This window comes from Girardinichthys multiradiatus, chromosome 6 (assembly GCF_021462225.1).
Source record: "Girardinichthys multiradiatus isolate DD_20200921_A chromosome 6, DD_fGirMul_XY1, whole genome shotgun sequence".
Lineage (NCBI taxonomy): Eukaryota > Metazoa > Chordata > Actinopteri > Cyprinodontiformes > Goodeidae > Girardinichthys > Girardinichthys multiradiatus.
Genome location: NC_061799.1, coordinates 35,122,847 through 35,137,301, shown reverse-complemented (window position 1 = coordinate 35,137,301; position 14,455 = coordinate 35,122,847). Strand labels below are relative to the sequence as shown.

Genomic DNA, 14,455 nt, shown 5'->3' with positions numbered 1-14,455 from the left:
AAAATGTTGCATTTTCCTTTTGCCACAAACTATGTAAGGGATGCAATAAATATATGAAAGAAGGTGCTCTGGTCAAATTAGACCAGAGGTCTCCAACTTCAGTCCTTGCAAAACTCTACATGTGTTGAAAAACTAACACTGCACATCTCCTTGAAAACACAATCCCCATAGTGAAACAGGGTAGTTGCAGCATCTTGCTGAGGGGATGCAAAAGATTCGGGACTGTGGAGGAGACCTTTGAGCAGGACAAAGACCCTACTGGTGTGTTCTCTTTATCCTCAGAAGTCTTATTTTCCAAGTTAACCATCAGAAAGACAAAAAGGATTGCCCTCTAAAGTCAGATTCAATCTCTGAAAGTCTGAGCTCACTGGTAATTGAGTTCAGCATCCAATATGCCTGCGCACATATAGACTGTGTAGAAAGTTACTGTTATAAACTATGAACCAAGCACATTTGATGGTAGGTGTCTTTATGTACCTGCAAAATATCTAAATGTCCTCATGTTCCTTTCAGCACCACAGTAGATAACAATCGCCATTGTTTTCCTGTTTGTAACAAGAATGCCCCCAGCTTTGACCTCCGAGAGACAACTCGAACACAGCATAGGCATACAGCCACAGCTACAATTGAATAGTTAGGATAAAAGCATACGCATGGCTAGAATGGCACAGTCAAAGTCCAGACGTAAAAACCAAATGAGAATCTGTTGCTAGACTTGGAATTGCTCTTCACAGACACTCAAAATCTGACTAAGCTTGAGGTATTTTGGAAATCAGAATGTGCCAAATATCAGTTTCTAGATTTTGACACAGACACACTCAAAATGCCTGCAGCTGTATTTGCAGAGAAAGAAAAGTAGGGTGTGAAAACAAATGAATACCACAATTTTCCTTTTATTTATGGAACAATTTGAAAACCATGCATTAGTGTCCTTCCACTTCACATTGTATTACTTTATTATGGTCTACATGATACAAAACCTCAAGGAATTGCACTAAACTGTATGGCAATCATTCAAAATTCAACAGGGTGTATGAATACTTTGGCAAGGCACTGTATATGGCTGAAATTAGTGCAAAGCTTTATCAAAGTGTTAGAAATTGAGGACTCATTATGCAAGCTCAATTAGAAAAAAATGGCCTAATTAACTTTAAGGGAAACACGTCAGTCTTCTCGAGCTTTTCTTCCTTCTGTTTGGAAAATATCCTTGACTGTCGATCCCCATATGCATATTTAGAAATGAAGTATAGAGGGCTCTTAATGGATACAGGACACTTATGGAAGTCAATAATCCGACAGAAAATTATTTCCACGCTTGTTAAAGAGAAGGCCCGCAGCAGAGAGTCGGCACTTGACAGAGGGCTTTGTTTGAGTGTTTGACTCGGCGGTCAATGCGAGGCGTAGCAGGTGCTGTGCACGCAGACATATGCACAGAGACAAACATTCAAATGGAGTGGCCGAGCTGCCTTATTGGTATGCCATGTCTTTCTGAAGCAAGAGCAAACAGAGAGTTGTTTTAATTGAGATGCTGCGGAAGAGAGGCAATGCACTAATAAACAGGTAATTATGCAACTCCCTGCTCGTCTGAATCCATTAAGGCTTTTTTGCAACAAAAAAAAAAAAACACCTCTCTTTTCCATGTGAATAAAGCAGCACTGTTGAGTGGGAGTGAGGTTCTCAATGCAAAATTCATAATAATTAACTACCAATCAGATTTAACCTCTCAGGTCACTGTAAGAGCTCTTTTCTCTGCAAATCTGCTGGCCAGATTAACACAGCGACAAAATGTGCCTGTACATGTCAGCTAATCCATTTATTTATTCAGTCAGCATGCTTCCAGACTGCCTGATTAATCGCTCCCACACCACCAATGGAAGTAAAGAGGAAAAGAGACGGAGGAAGGAGGAAGCATGCTGCTCCTCTCGCTTGCAGGCGTGTGCGTGTGTGTGTGCAGCACCGAGCGGTGGCAGATTCGCACAAACCAACACCTGACTGAGCATCAAAGAGCAGCTTGCAACAGCGCATGTAAACAACGAAGGGGATGTTCAGAGAGATGTTTGCAAACACCTGCACAAACCAGCAGACAGCCTCAAATTCTCACCGCCCACACTTTCCAGTTCAAAGAAAATCTGAATTTTTAGAAAGTTTTGCTCTCACCCTGAGTGGCGATGTAGTGATTCGGCCTGTGGTAACCCTGTAAAAAGAGAGGGAGAAAAAAAAGTATAAGAAGAGAATATGAGGGTCACTTAACATTTCTCCAGCATGTAAAAACACCAGCTGTTGTGAGGTTATTTGTGTTAGAAAACATATTGTCTTTGATATTCATTGAGAGGAGCTTTAGTGGAGCCCTCTTAGGCTAACGTAGACAATTTCACTAATGATGCATTCAAAAGTAGAGCAGGAATCCTCATAACAGCTGTTTTTATTTTATTAAACTCAATTTCTGCAGGCATGCGAACTGCACTTATGCTTAATATTTGGCCTCCAAAGAGCCAGCCTTTTTAAAAATCTTTCATAGTGGCCCTAAGCCACAGTTCCTCAGGTTTTTATGATGTTTTTCTTTGGACTGTGGGTGCTTTTCCTCTCATTTTCAGTCTAGTACCTCACCATTTTCAGAGAAAGCCACTAAACTAACACTCAGTTTTGCAGAACCAATTTAGATCCCTGGATACAAGTGGCCGTTTTTTAAGATGTACAAATGACAAAGAAAATTGCCTGAATGGAATTTTAAAGAAAATTTCAGGGTGCATCAATAAGGATATGAACTTATGGTGTGCCCGAATCCCATGGCAGGTATCTCAGATTTCAAGTTTAAATCAGTGTGGACTTACAGCGCAGCAAAATAAATCAAGTTGTGGAGTGAAACTTGACACTCCGCATTAGTTTCAGGTTTTTGTTTAAGTCTTTTAGTGTAGCAATAATACAGTTATCAAGATACAGCTGTCATTGGGCAAGAAGGCGCTACCAGTAAGTTGCTAATAGGGGTGTAAAAGGTACACATAATTCATGGTTTGGTACGTAACCATGGATTTTGTTTCTCGATACGTTTTCTGTTTACTTTCAGCAAGAGAAACAAAGACAAAGTGGCCACTAGATAACTGATTGGAGATTTGTTTTTTTTTATAAATAAAATATTTACTGGATGGATGGATTATATGACAATAAAACCACTTTAAAATGGTCAATGTTGTTGTTTTAGATTTCTTTTTTGTAAAACTGTGCAGTCCTCTGGGGAATAAAAAAGGTCTAAATCACTTTGGAGTGGATTTGATATTTATACAGTCCAGGTTATGAGATGTGCTGCTTCTGGGAAATCCCTTCATGTCAGAGGGATTCATCACACCAGGACCGGTGTGTTGTTGCATCTCTAATGCTAGGCAGCGTTTTGGACTGCTCAATTGCTCCACACAGCTGAATTTGGACTTTAGCTGATTATTTTTTTCAGTATCAGTGATATTTATATTTAGCTTGACATTGTGCAGACAAGTGCAGAGCAGCCTTATTGCTGTTGAAAAATTCGTACGTTGATATATTGATTCGGTCCACCTTTTACTCCACCATATCTGCATGAAAAGCCTTAATGTTCCCAAATAGTAGAGTCTGTGATAGCTGGGAGTCCACTTTGTTTTGGTTTTGTGTCATTTTTTAAATCTGCCCTACAGAACGTTGCATTGTGCACTTATTTCCACACATAAACATTGTGCATGTTCTCAGCTCTAAAACAACGCTGTAACACTGCTTGGTACATGTGTGCATTGAACCAACAGGGCTGTACCAGATATTTTCTGTATGAATACGAGTACCGTTACATTCCTACCTGCTAATATGTAAATAAATAATGTCAGCTGGGTAGCAGCATAAGCTGACATTTTAGTGTTACTGACATTTTTAAATTCCTCTCAAACATCCGAGCATTGGTTTCTAATATGCTTTGACGTCGACGTTCTCGGCTTTGATCCCTGTGGCTCTGTAGCCAAAGTTGGCTCATCCTGTTTTCCTGTCCACCAAGATGGTTCGCAAAGACAATCAGAAAACTGGATATCTCAGGTCCTTGGTCAGATCTTTTTGTTTCTTAAGGATTTTTGCTTTAGAAAGTTTAATATTGCTCAAAAAGATTTTCAGAGATTGGAAAATCTGGCTTGTTGGAAATGTAGTACCTACAATAAATCAGGTGTGTTTCTTTATGCAACCATGCGTTTCTGTCTTTCAGTATCAGACAAAACTAAAATGCTTATTGAGAGAAGACCCAAAAAGGATTTTCTGTCACACTCTACATGCAGCACACCTCTGGACTTAACGTTCAAAGTGTTGATAATCCCCAAGATACAACTAACAGCGTTGATCTTCACAATAAGGCACCCAGTCTCAGGGATTACTTTAATCCCATCAAGTTTTATTTGTCCAATTCATTGTCTTCTCAGAGATATGTGGCAGGAAACAAAACATTAGGACTTAAAGGCTCTTCCTCGACCCAGCCTCCTCTTGATTGTGCTCCCCATCACCACCTCTCTCCCAGCCACCCCTTGCTGCTTTGCTTATCTCTCTCATATTCAATTTAACGTGGACTGTGATTAACGCTCTTCCAACGAAGGCAGAAAGACACAAAGGATATTTTCCTCATTCTGCCTCTCATCCACAGGGCTCCTTCAGCTATTCAGCTCTCCTCCATTTTTAATGACTTCTTTATCTCTGGACTACGGAGGAGATTTGTTTGCGCTTTCATGTGTGTTCGCCTGAGTAAAACGGAAGCCCAGTACACTGTCGGATTAGACAAGAAAAGACACAAAGAGAAAAGAATGGCCCTGACATTCGCACAGGTGAGAGGAGCTTTCCATGGACACGCCCAAGTCGTTTTTGTAAGCTTATTAGCAACACATGAGTACTTCAGTAGGATCAACATAAGTGGGTAAAAATACATGTCATTTTTGAAAACAGCAATAGAATATGATTTGTTTCCAGGTGTGTGTAAGTTATTGATGTGGATTTAAATGCTGATGTTGGTCTTTCAGTGCAATCTTACGATCATTTGTAAGGATAGAGACTCGAGTGTCCAAAACGTGCAGCATTAAGTGTTTTTGCCTGCGGGCATAAACTCATATTTTCAATTTGAATATTATTACATAGCCCATTTTTCCTAATCCTCAGTACCAATCCTATTACCTGTACTATGCTTCCTTTTTAGTCTGCCAGTAACATCTGGAAGGAAATAGAAAGCATGTTCTGTTTGTATTATATTGACTCTCATTGACTCATTGAAGCATCTTTAATGGTTTGGAAAATATACACAGAAACAATTGAGTGAACAGAAAGGAAACAAATTTGAAGATCCTGAGGATATTTTAGGTACAGATCCATCCTACAGGTATTGTAGAGCAATAAATGTCTCAAAGACTGATTATATATTGAATTTTTTGTCCTGTTAATAGATTTGTATTTGTCAGGGTTTCCGTTAAACTTGTTTTTGCTTCTTATTCCTTTGCAGTTGCCTCCCAATGTGAAAGCTTGCTGAACCTTCCCAGATTCTCCTGCCCATATGACAAAATATCAACAGGGCATGAAACCAAATCTTATTTTGCTGCTGATCCCAGTGAGAGTGTGTGTTTTTTAGCAGGACAAACCAGCATGTAGTTTGTAGGATACTGTTTAGACTGAAGCTGAATCCCATTTCAACCCTTGCCCCTCACACTTAGTCCTAAATCCTATGTTTCTAATGAGTGAAAAATAAAATTTTCTAGTGACACACTTGGAAACAAATATGCAAGGCTTACTAAAACACTCAAGTACAAATACAAATATTTGCAAGGTGAAATAAATAATCCAGTGTCTTGTTTGATGTGCTAAACATCTCAAATATACATCTAAAATAGAAAAGATTATATTATATTTCTGGATTAACAATACATCATAACAACCATTAAAAGGTGTATATTGATGTTTACCAATATATTTCTTCCACTCTTTAGGCTGTCTGCTGGTTTTTGATCATTTTCAATTCTTCACAACAACATTTTTGATGTATCGCATAAGAAATTACACATGTGTCTCTCTTTAACAAGCATATAAAAATAATATATGTTGAAGAGGCTCGGTCCTTTTAACAGGCTTTAAACAATAATTTCATTAAATTCCTATTAATTACATGAGAGATAAAGTGCTGGAGTGAACAGTTTCCGCCATTCAGCTGTCTTGAAGAAGGCTACTACGCTTCTTTGCCCAGGCTTTCACCAAAGACAAGTTCTGCTTTCAGGAAATATTTCTGACCACAAAAAATGTGGAAACAAACTCCTTTGTTAAAATCAAGCAAGCAGATGCGGCTAATCCAAAATGCTGCTTTCAGAGTCCTGACCAACAACAAAACAATTTATCAAATTACACACAATTACTGCAAGTGCTAACAGTTATAAAACGCTGGACTTTAAAACGTGATTTTAGGTCTGTAAAAAGCAGAATGGTCTTGGGCCAAAATACATTTCAGAGTTCCTTGTCAGGAATAAACCCTCAGGTCAGAGACTTGTTCACATGGACCAGATCTAAACAAGGTGAGGCAGCATTTAGTTTGCATGCTCCTCAGCTCTGGAAGAAACTCGCTGATAATCTGAAAAGTGCAGAAAGGGTAGGACCTTTAAATCAGGACTGAAAACTTTTTGTTTAATAACCTCTTAGCTATTTACTTAATTCAAAAAAATACATTTGAACTATTAATCTTTTAATGCGTTTCTTGTTTAATGTAATTTTCATCTACCTCTGTTTCTTGTAAAGGACTTGAAATTACCTTGAATAATACACATAAACCTGCTTTGGCTTAAAGTAGCCAAAATAGTCATATGCCCAAAATAACATGCACAAAAAAGTACACAGAGAATTAATCCAGCATTACAACCAGAAAAAAAAATATTTCTGGATTTGATAAAAAAATCAAATAAAGTCCAACATTTTTAGTTTCATTTCTCATATTTGAAAAAGACAAATAGTTTTTCAAATAATTGACACGCAGATTGCATCTGAGTTTGGTGAATATGACGTTCTCAAATTTATCCCAATGCTGCATCGCTTCTACAGTGACTACAGTCTGTTCACAGGCCTCAGTTGTGTATCCTTAACATAATTCTACAGGAAACAGACCGTTACATTGTTTGATTGCCTCCTAAATGTTTGTGAAAATACTGCATCATCTGCACAGAAGAGACGCACGTCCACTCAGCTTACTCGTACATGACCCCCAATAATCAGAAGTACGCCAGAGTACAATAACAAGCAGAATGGGAAATGCTCTACACATAAGAGTTTATTGGCAGAAAGAAATTTTAGATGGGTTAAAAAAGCTTTCTGAATAGCATAAACATCATTACCCATCTGCCCATATTTCTGCTAAGTACTTTCCCAATGAAGCTGGCATAGTGGTAGAAATCCTTTTCAATCAGGACTCTCTTTAAAATGCGTACATTCTTATTTTGTAATGGGGCTCTCCACTGTGTAAGTCTTCTCTGCAGCATAATGGGTCATAAAGCGAATAGCGGGAAAGGTAAATAATTTAGGCCTCCTACATTTTGCCCTGGCACACCTTGCATTATGAATTTATGTTTGAGGGAGTAACAAGAGATTACAAATTACCACATTATGGAGTGAGACGATAGGAGACGGACCGAGAACTCTCTCCTGAGCAGATAGCCACTTAGAGACTCGGCCCATTACACATGCAGCTGGAAGGTTCTGCTTAAGGAGGCAAGTGAGCTGCTGTGATTGGTCACACCCTGCAAGCAACGCTGCTATTAACAGCAAATCAGGTCAGATTGGTAGAGTCCATATTGTAGGAGCTAAGTGAGTTAGACAAGATTTTAGCAGATGTGGCTCACATCACTTTTTAATGACTTTTACTCACTGTGAAGGCATTCTGAGTCACTCCAACACAAGTAGAACTATTATTAGTGTACAACTATTGTAAATATTTGGATAAAAGTTGATTTTGTTGTGTCCTTCAGTTGCTGAATGTCTAACAATAGAGTTAAAAGATACTGTTCCTGCTTTCTGTCATACCTACATGTTTCAGATCATCAAACAATTCTTTATAAGACAAAGATTTGGTAAATACAAAACAATAGTTTTCAGATGTGAACTTTATTTATTTAGAGGAAAAAAGCTTTCCAAGCCCATGTGGCCCTATGTAAGACTCTAACTGCCCTCTAAAGTTAATAACTGGTTAAGCTCCAAGATTAACCAGTTCTTAAGTTTATTTATGGAGCTGCCAAGTTTGGAGGCATCAATTGCCATCAAGAGAATGAGATAACTGGCTATGAGTATTTTATATTACCGTGGAGGAATTAGGATCCACTGTTGTTTTAATACAACCACACTGGAGGGTTTTCAAACATGAATAGCCTGTTTTAAGGTGAAGCCACAGCATCGTAATTGGATTTAAGTCCACACTTTGACGAGGCCTCTCCATAAACTGACATTCTTCTATAAGACTTTTTGCTAGAGAGCAGAATTCATGGTACCATTAGATGTAGCTATTATGGCAGCCCAGGTCCTGAGGAAGTTAAGCAGCTCCATATCATCACACGAGCACAACCAGCTTTAGCTGTTGGGATGATGTTCTCTCACTAATATGCTGTTAGTTTTATACCAGATGTAATGAGGCACTGATCTTCCAAAATTTTCCACTTTTGTCTTATCAGTCCACAGAATATTTTCTCAAAGATTGCAGATGGGTCATTTAATTAATTTTTTTGCCAAATGTGAGATGGGTCATTGTGTCTGGGTCAGAAGTGATTTTGGCTTTGGAACTAAGCATGTTTCCTACTGTTGAATCGTGAACACTGGCATTTCCTGAGGCATTGCTTTAGATATTGTTTTGGGTTCTTTTGTGACTTCCTGAATATGCTCTTGAAGGAGTTTTAGTAGGCCATTCACACCTGGGAAGGCTCACCACTACACCATGTTTTCTCAGTTTATGGGTAATGGCTCTAACTCTGGTTCACTGGAGTCTCAAAGCCTCAGAAATGGCTTTGAGAACCTTTCCAGACCAATAGCTGTCAGTGACTTTGTTTCTCATCTGTTCTTGAATTTCTTTAGATCAAGGCACATAGTGTTGCTTCTGAGATCTTTTAGCCTTCCTTGTTGTTGTCAGACAGGTTATTTTTAAGTGCTTTTTTCATTCTACAGGTCTGGCAGTTACAAGGTCTGGGTATGGCAGATGAACTCAAAAACATGGGTAATCACTCTTAAAGATTTAACAAGTAGGGCAATTAAATTTTCACATAGGGTCAAGTTGGTTAAGATAATCCTTTTAAATTAAAATCAGTCATTAAATGAACATTCAACTGTAGCAAAAATAGAACAAATCTGTAAGGGAAAATGCTTTTTTGCTGCACTATAAACAGTTAAGTAAGAAAACAGTTAACCGAGAACATTTGGACATGTGGACCTAGCATGAGTTGTAGCTTAACACAGGCATGTTTTCAATTCCAGACAACTTTGGAGGGCTTAGGGGGTAAACATGTAAGGTACAGGTTTTTATTTTATTTTAATGTTTTATTGTTTGTGTGTTTAGCATGGCGACATGAAAGCATTTTCAAGAAAATCTACTGTAAGGCTCTTCTTACAATGACATAATCTTATATCAATTAAAATCTTTTTCCTTTTTATCTGACTGTTTATTAAAGTGCTTCAGCAGGGCTTCTTTGTCAGAACTCAAGAGGCTTCAAAGACAGTAAATAGATACTAGAGGGGATATATTTGTCTCAATATGAGCTTAAGTGTAGAGAAAACTGAACTGGACATTGCAGTGATCCAGGGATTATAATTTCTTCGCAGATTTTTCCTTATCCTCTTTTTGGAATGTAAATGTATGAAACACTGCACGCTCTTTGATGCACTTTGTTTTTAATTGTGGTAGAAATCAGAGAAAGATTGGAAACATATGATTTGATGCATAAATGCTATAAAAATCTTGTAAGTTCTGTTGAATTCAAAACAACTACCTCTATCAATAAACCTGTAACACATTTTGTTTTTGTTTGTGGTCAATGTTTGTAACATATTTAACATTTTTAACAAATGTAGCCCTTGTCCATCCCTTCACTCCATTTGTTTTATGAATGCTATCAGTAACTTGAGTCCATACCATACATCACAAAATTTCCATGATCCCTAATGAATTTTATGAAATTTTAACCGCTTAAATGCAAGTTTTAACAATTTTGTCAAAGCAAATAACAAAACGTTATTTTCTTTCCAACCTTTTTATGGACATTGGTAGATTTAAAGTAAAGGGATTTGAGATGTTACCAAGCAAGACAACAGTTTTCATAGCAATAATAAAAATCCTAATCAGTTATGTCTTCCTAATATTTAGTGCAGTTGCACTCAGTTCATTTGTATTCTTGGTAAACATGTAAAGTAATTATCCACAAAACCTTTTTGGGCTCTACATGTCAGTTTACAGTTCAAAGCGAAGTTGAAACTAGAACCTCGGTTTCCCCTGTGGGTTGGTTTGCCTTTTCTCTCTCTCAGCAACGCCAGACTCTGATCTTTATTCCTCTTAATGTTTTCGATGAACAGAGGGATCTAAAGTAGAATATAAAGCCAACGTGTCTGAATGTGTTTTTGTGTTTGTGCATGTGATGGACAAGCAGTAGGTGCTGCCCTCTCCCTCAGGCCCTCCTGGGACGGCGGCGCCAGCGCCCTCTCTCGCCCCAAGAGAAGGCGCAGTGACCTTTGAGTTGGTGGTGCTGGCTGGTGTGTGTACTTACATCAACGTAATTTGCATTAATGTAATCGGAGCTCTGTTCCCCCTCCGGGGCCTGCAGCCTGACACGGGAGTGATCATCTGGAAGAGAGGCAGAGAGGAAGAAAACAGATTTGAATTAATCATATTAACGAGGCCAGAAAGGGGGATGAGGACAGATGGAAATAAAGAATGCAGTGAAAAATTAAAAGGTGGGGAGACAGGTTTTGGGGGTATGAAACCAGGGACAGAGGTGGGAGGCAGCTAATGGAGGAGAGTTGGGACGCTGTCCACATTAACACAAACATTTTGCTAAGCAAACTTATTATGCTCCATATACAAGACTCCGGATCAATTTGTCCCTTCCTACTTATATTTACTAAACGCATAAAAACTATTTTATTGCCTTACCTAAACCATAGCTTGGTATTTTAGTAAATTTTAGAGATCAATTGTCATAAAGAGGTTCAAATTGCATGTCTAATTTAATTAAAGACTTTATATTTCACCATATTTCTGTCTACTTTGGTTCGGATCACCGTTTAAATACTGTATTTCTAAAAACAAAATTGTGTGAGATGACTTAAATTAAATTATAAAATGAATTTATTTTGATGCTATTTGCGTTAATTATCGTTTTTCCTGGAAAGCCAGAATAAGATGCTCATGGACATACAGTTGTTTCTTTAATCTAAACATATAGATAAGTTAAAATCATCTGAAACAAATGGGAAAATACTTGTGCATTCAAGCCGATATGACAGCATACACACAGTTTTGGTGTTGCTTCTTTGTTGGTTTCAATTAAAGCCAGATTTTTTTTAATTAAATGCTAACTTTGCAAATTGCTGGCCTGAGATTTTAAGAAAACCTTTTGTAAGCCTAATATAAAAAATAAAAGTGGGAAATACTGAATAATATATTTATGCTTATTCAATCAAAATGAATTCAACAACCCTTTCAGATGGGAAAGAAAAGTGTCTGGTTAGCTTCTAGTTACGCACTTTTGTCGTCATATCTGTGATGACTAATAATCTACCACGTAAAACTTTAAAATGACTTCAGTTAGTGAAAGCAAATGTTCTTCCAAACATTATTCCCGAATCAGTCTGAATTCACAAATTTCCACCCCTGCGATCAGATATTAGGAATAATTTGGAAGCAGTTCTGCATTTTTTTCACCCAACAAGTCAAAGCTACTTATTATGTCACATCCCATTCTGCTTGGCCTATTCATCATAACTGAAAAGACACAACAGGATGAATATAAAAGCGGAATGAAAAGGTCAAAGCTACCCTCGTTGGCTGGTAATAAAAACTCTGTTTGAGCAGCTTAGACCCATCTAGTCATGAGCCTGGCCAATAAATTAAACCGATGAATGAGGGGGAAAAAAATTCACGAGCAGTAGAGGTGCTTTGTACACACACGCAATGATATTCCCATATCGGTTCTTCATGCGGTTCTCATCCTTCTTGGCGGAGTCCCAAGGTGCTGACTGTCCTTCAAAAAAGCTCTGGAAAAAGCAGAAGAAAAGGGAGATGAAACGTGGTGTCATGTGTAACCACTCTACATGATAACCAGGCTACAAAATACACTACTCATCTTTCATTTCAACAACAAAAAAAAAAAAAATGGAAACACAGAGAGACATTCACATTAGTATCAGACATGAAACACAGCGAGGGTGGAGGTTCCCAGGGAGGAGTGTCAAAAAGCGAGCCCCATTAGAGTCAGAGGCGACTTCTCCCAGGCGGGGCGACCGCAGAGGCTGCCTGTCTGCCTCCCCTGAAGGACTCAATTTGCTTGTGGCGCGGAAAGATAAAGCCCGCACATCGTCCCAGATCAAAAAACCACTCCGCTCAGATTACCCTCATGAAATATTTATCGTCTCTCGCTGGGGAGATTTTCATTCTGATGGCACACCAGGCACAATTAAGCCAAATTATGAAAATACATCTCCCAGTGCCAGGCCACTGCTGCTCAGCAGGGAAATGGGAGGCTAAGGTTGGCTCCAAGCAGACTGAGCTGAACCAAAACATGTAACTCCTCTGTCCTTTTAGATAGTAGGGTAATGCACATTTGAAAAGGCAGACAATTCATTACAGTGCATCGGCAAAATAAAGATTGAAGAACGAATACCGGGAGGTTAAAGAGGCAATTTGAGAGTTCCTTTTAGTGTGGAAGAGGGAAGAAATGCTCTCAATCATCAGTCATCCAGGACATGATGGTTCCATTCATCTAAGTGCAGTGGCAGGCCACAGGCTGTTTGTCTAGCATAAAAAGCCCCCTCAGACACCACACAAGGACATACTTTTGCACGGAGTCCTAAAGATTAGGGATCTCACAGAGAAACAGCTTTAATATGCTAAAAATATGCCCCATCCTTCAGGTGCAGGTGGACGCATGTCCCAGAGATGGATTAGACCTCTGCTCTCTACTCTCTGATCAGAGTCAGTGCCCCTCTGTATGTCACTCTGAAGGATGCAGGTCTTACAGCATGTCACAAATTTAAAGACAAATCATCCTCAATGTGAAAGGCAGAAAGATTACCTTGCAAAAGTATTCACACCCCCTTAAACCTTTTCACATTTTGTCACATTACTGGGAATAAATGCATTTTAATGGGGTTTTATGTGACATAAAATATAACTTAATTGTTAAGTGACAAAATGATACATGGTTTTCAAATTATTTACAGATAAAAATCTGAAAGGTGTGGCATGCAATTGTATCCAGCGGCTCAATACTGTAGTACCATCTTTAGCTGAAAAACAGCTGAACATCAGTCAGTTTTTGAACCTAGCAACAGATTCTTAATTGGATTAAGGTCTGAACTTTGACTAGGCCAGTGTGAGGCATGAAGATGCTTTGATCTAAAATATCCATTGTAACTCTGGATATAAGTTTAGGATTGTTGTCTTGCTGGAAGGTGAACCTCGGCCCTAGTTTTAAGTTTCTTGCAGCCTCTTACAGACTTTCTTGTTGTCGGTTGTCCTGTATTTAGCTCAGTCAACTCTAACCAGTTTCCCTGTCCATGTTGAGGAAAAGCACCCCCACTTTATGATGCAAAATAAAGATTGAAGAGTGAATGTTTCACCAGCATGTTTCACAGTTGGTATGATGTGTTCATGATAATGTGCATAGTTAGTTTTCCGGCGCACATTCCATTTTGCATGTTGTTCAAAAAGGTTTATTTTGGTCTCATGTCACTGGATCGCCTCCTCCCACAGGTTTGCTGTGTCCGCTACAGGGATTGTGGTAAACTGCAATCCAGAACTCTTTATTTTTTTCCCAGAATTTTATAAAGGCAGGACTTGTTGAGAGTGAAACTAATAGTTGTCCTGTCAAAAGATTCTCTCACCGAAGCTGTGGATCTCTGCAGATCCTCCAGAGTTATCATGACCTCTTAGCTGCTTCTCTGGTTAATGCTCACCTTGCCTGTCCTGTCAGTTAAGGTGGAGGTACCATACTTCTAATAAAACTCTGAGGCTTTAACAGAATGGCTGGATTTATTCTGAGATTACATTTACACACAACTGGACTTTAGGTGTCTTAAGAGGGCAATTAGTTGCACTAGATTTGATTTAGGGGTGCTAGAGTAAATAAGACTGAAAACAAAGTCATGATAAATTTTTTAGATTAATTTTTAAAGCCATGTATGTTTTTGCTTCCCCTTCATGAAAAAATCTTATCATGACAAAATGTAAAAAAGTTCAAAGCTCATGAAC

General features: G+C 38.5%; 1 protein-coding gene across 8 annotated transcripts in view; it reads right to left on the bottom strand.

The window, feature by feature from the left end:
• LOC124870310 (receptor-type tyrosine-protein phosphatase mu-like) overlaps positions 1-14,455 on the bottom strand; it is a 247,633-nt gene that overhangs the window by 39,459 nt on the left and 193,719 nt on the right. For all 8 annotated transcript variants that reach the window (XM_047368913.1, XM_047368912.1, XM_047368914.1 and 5 more), the window contains 3 exons: positions 12,153-12,240; positions 10,752-10,828; positions 2,158-2,194 (listed from right to left, as the gene is read on the bottom strand). In XM_047368913.1, the coding sequence (XP_047224869.1) occupies positions 2,158-2,194; positions 10,752-10,828; positions 12,153-12,240 (202 nt within the window). The remainder of the gene's footprint in view (positions 1-2,157; positions 2,195-10,751; positions 10,829-12,152; positions 12,241-14,455) is intronic.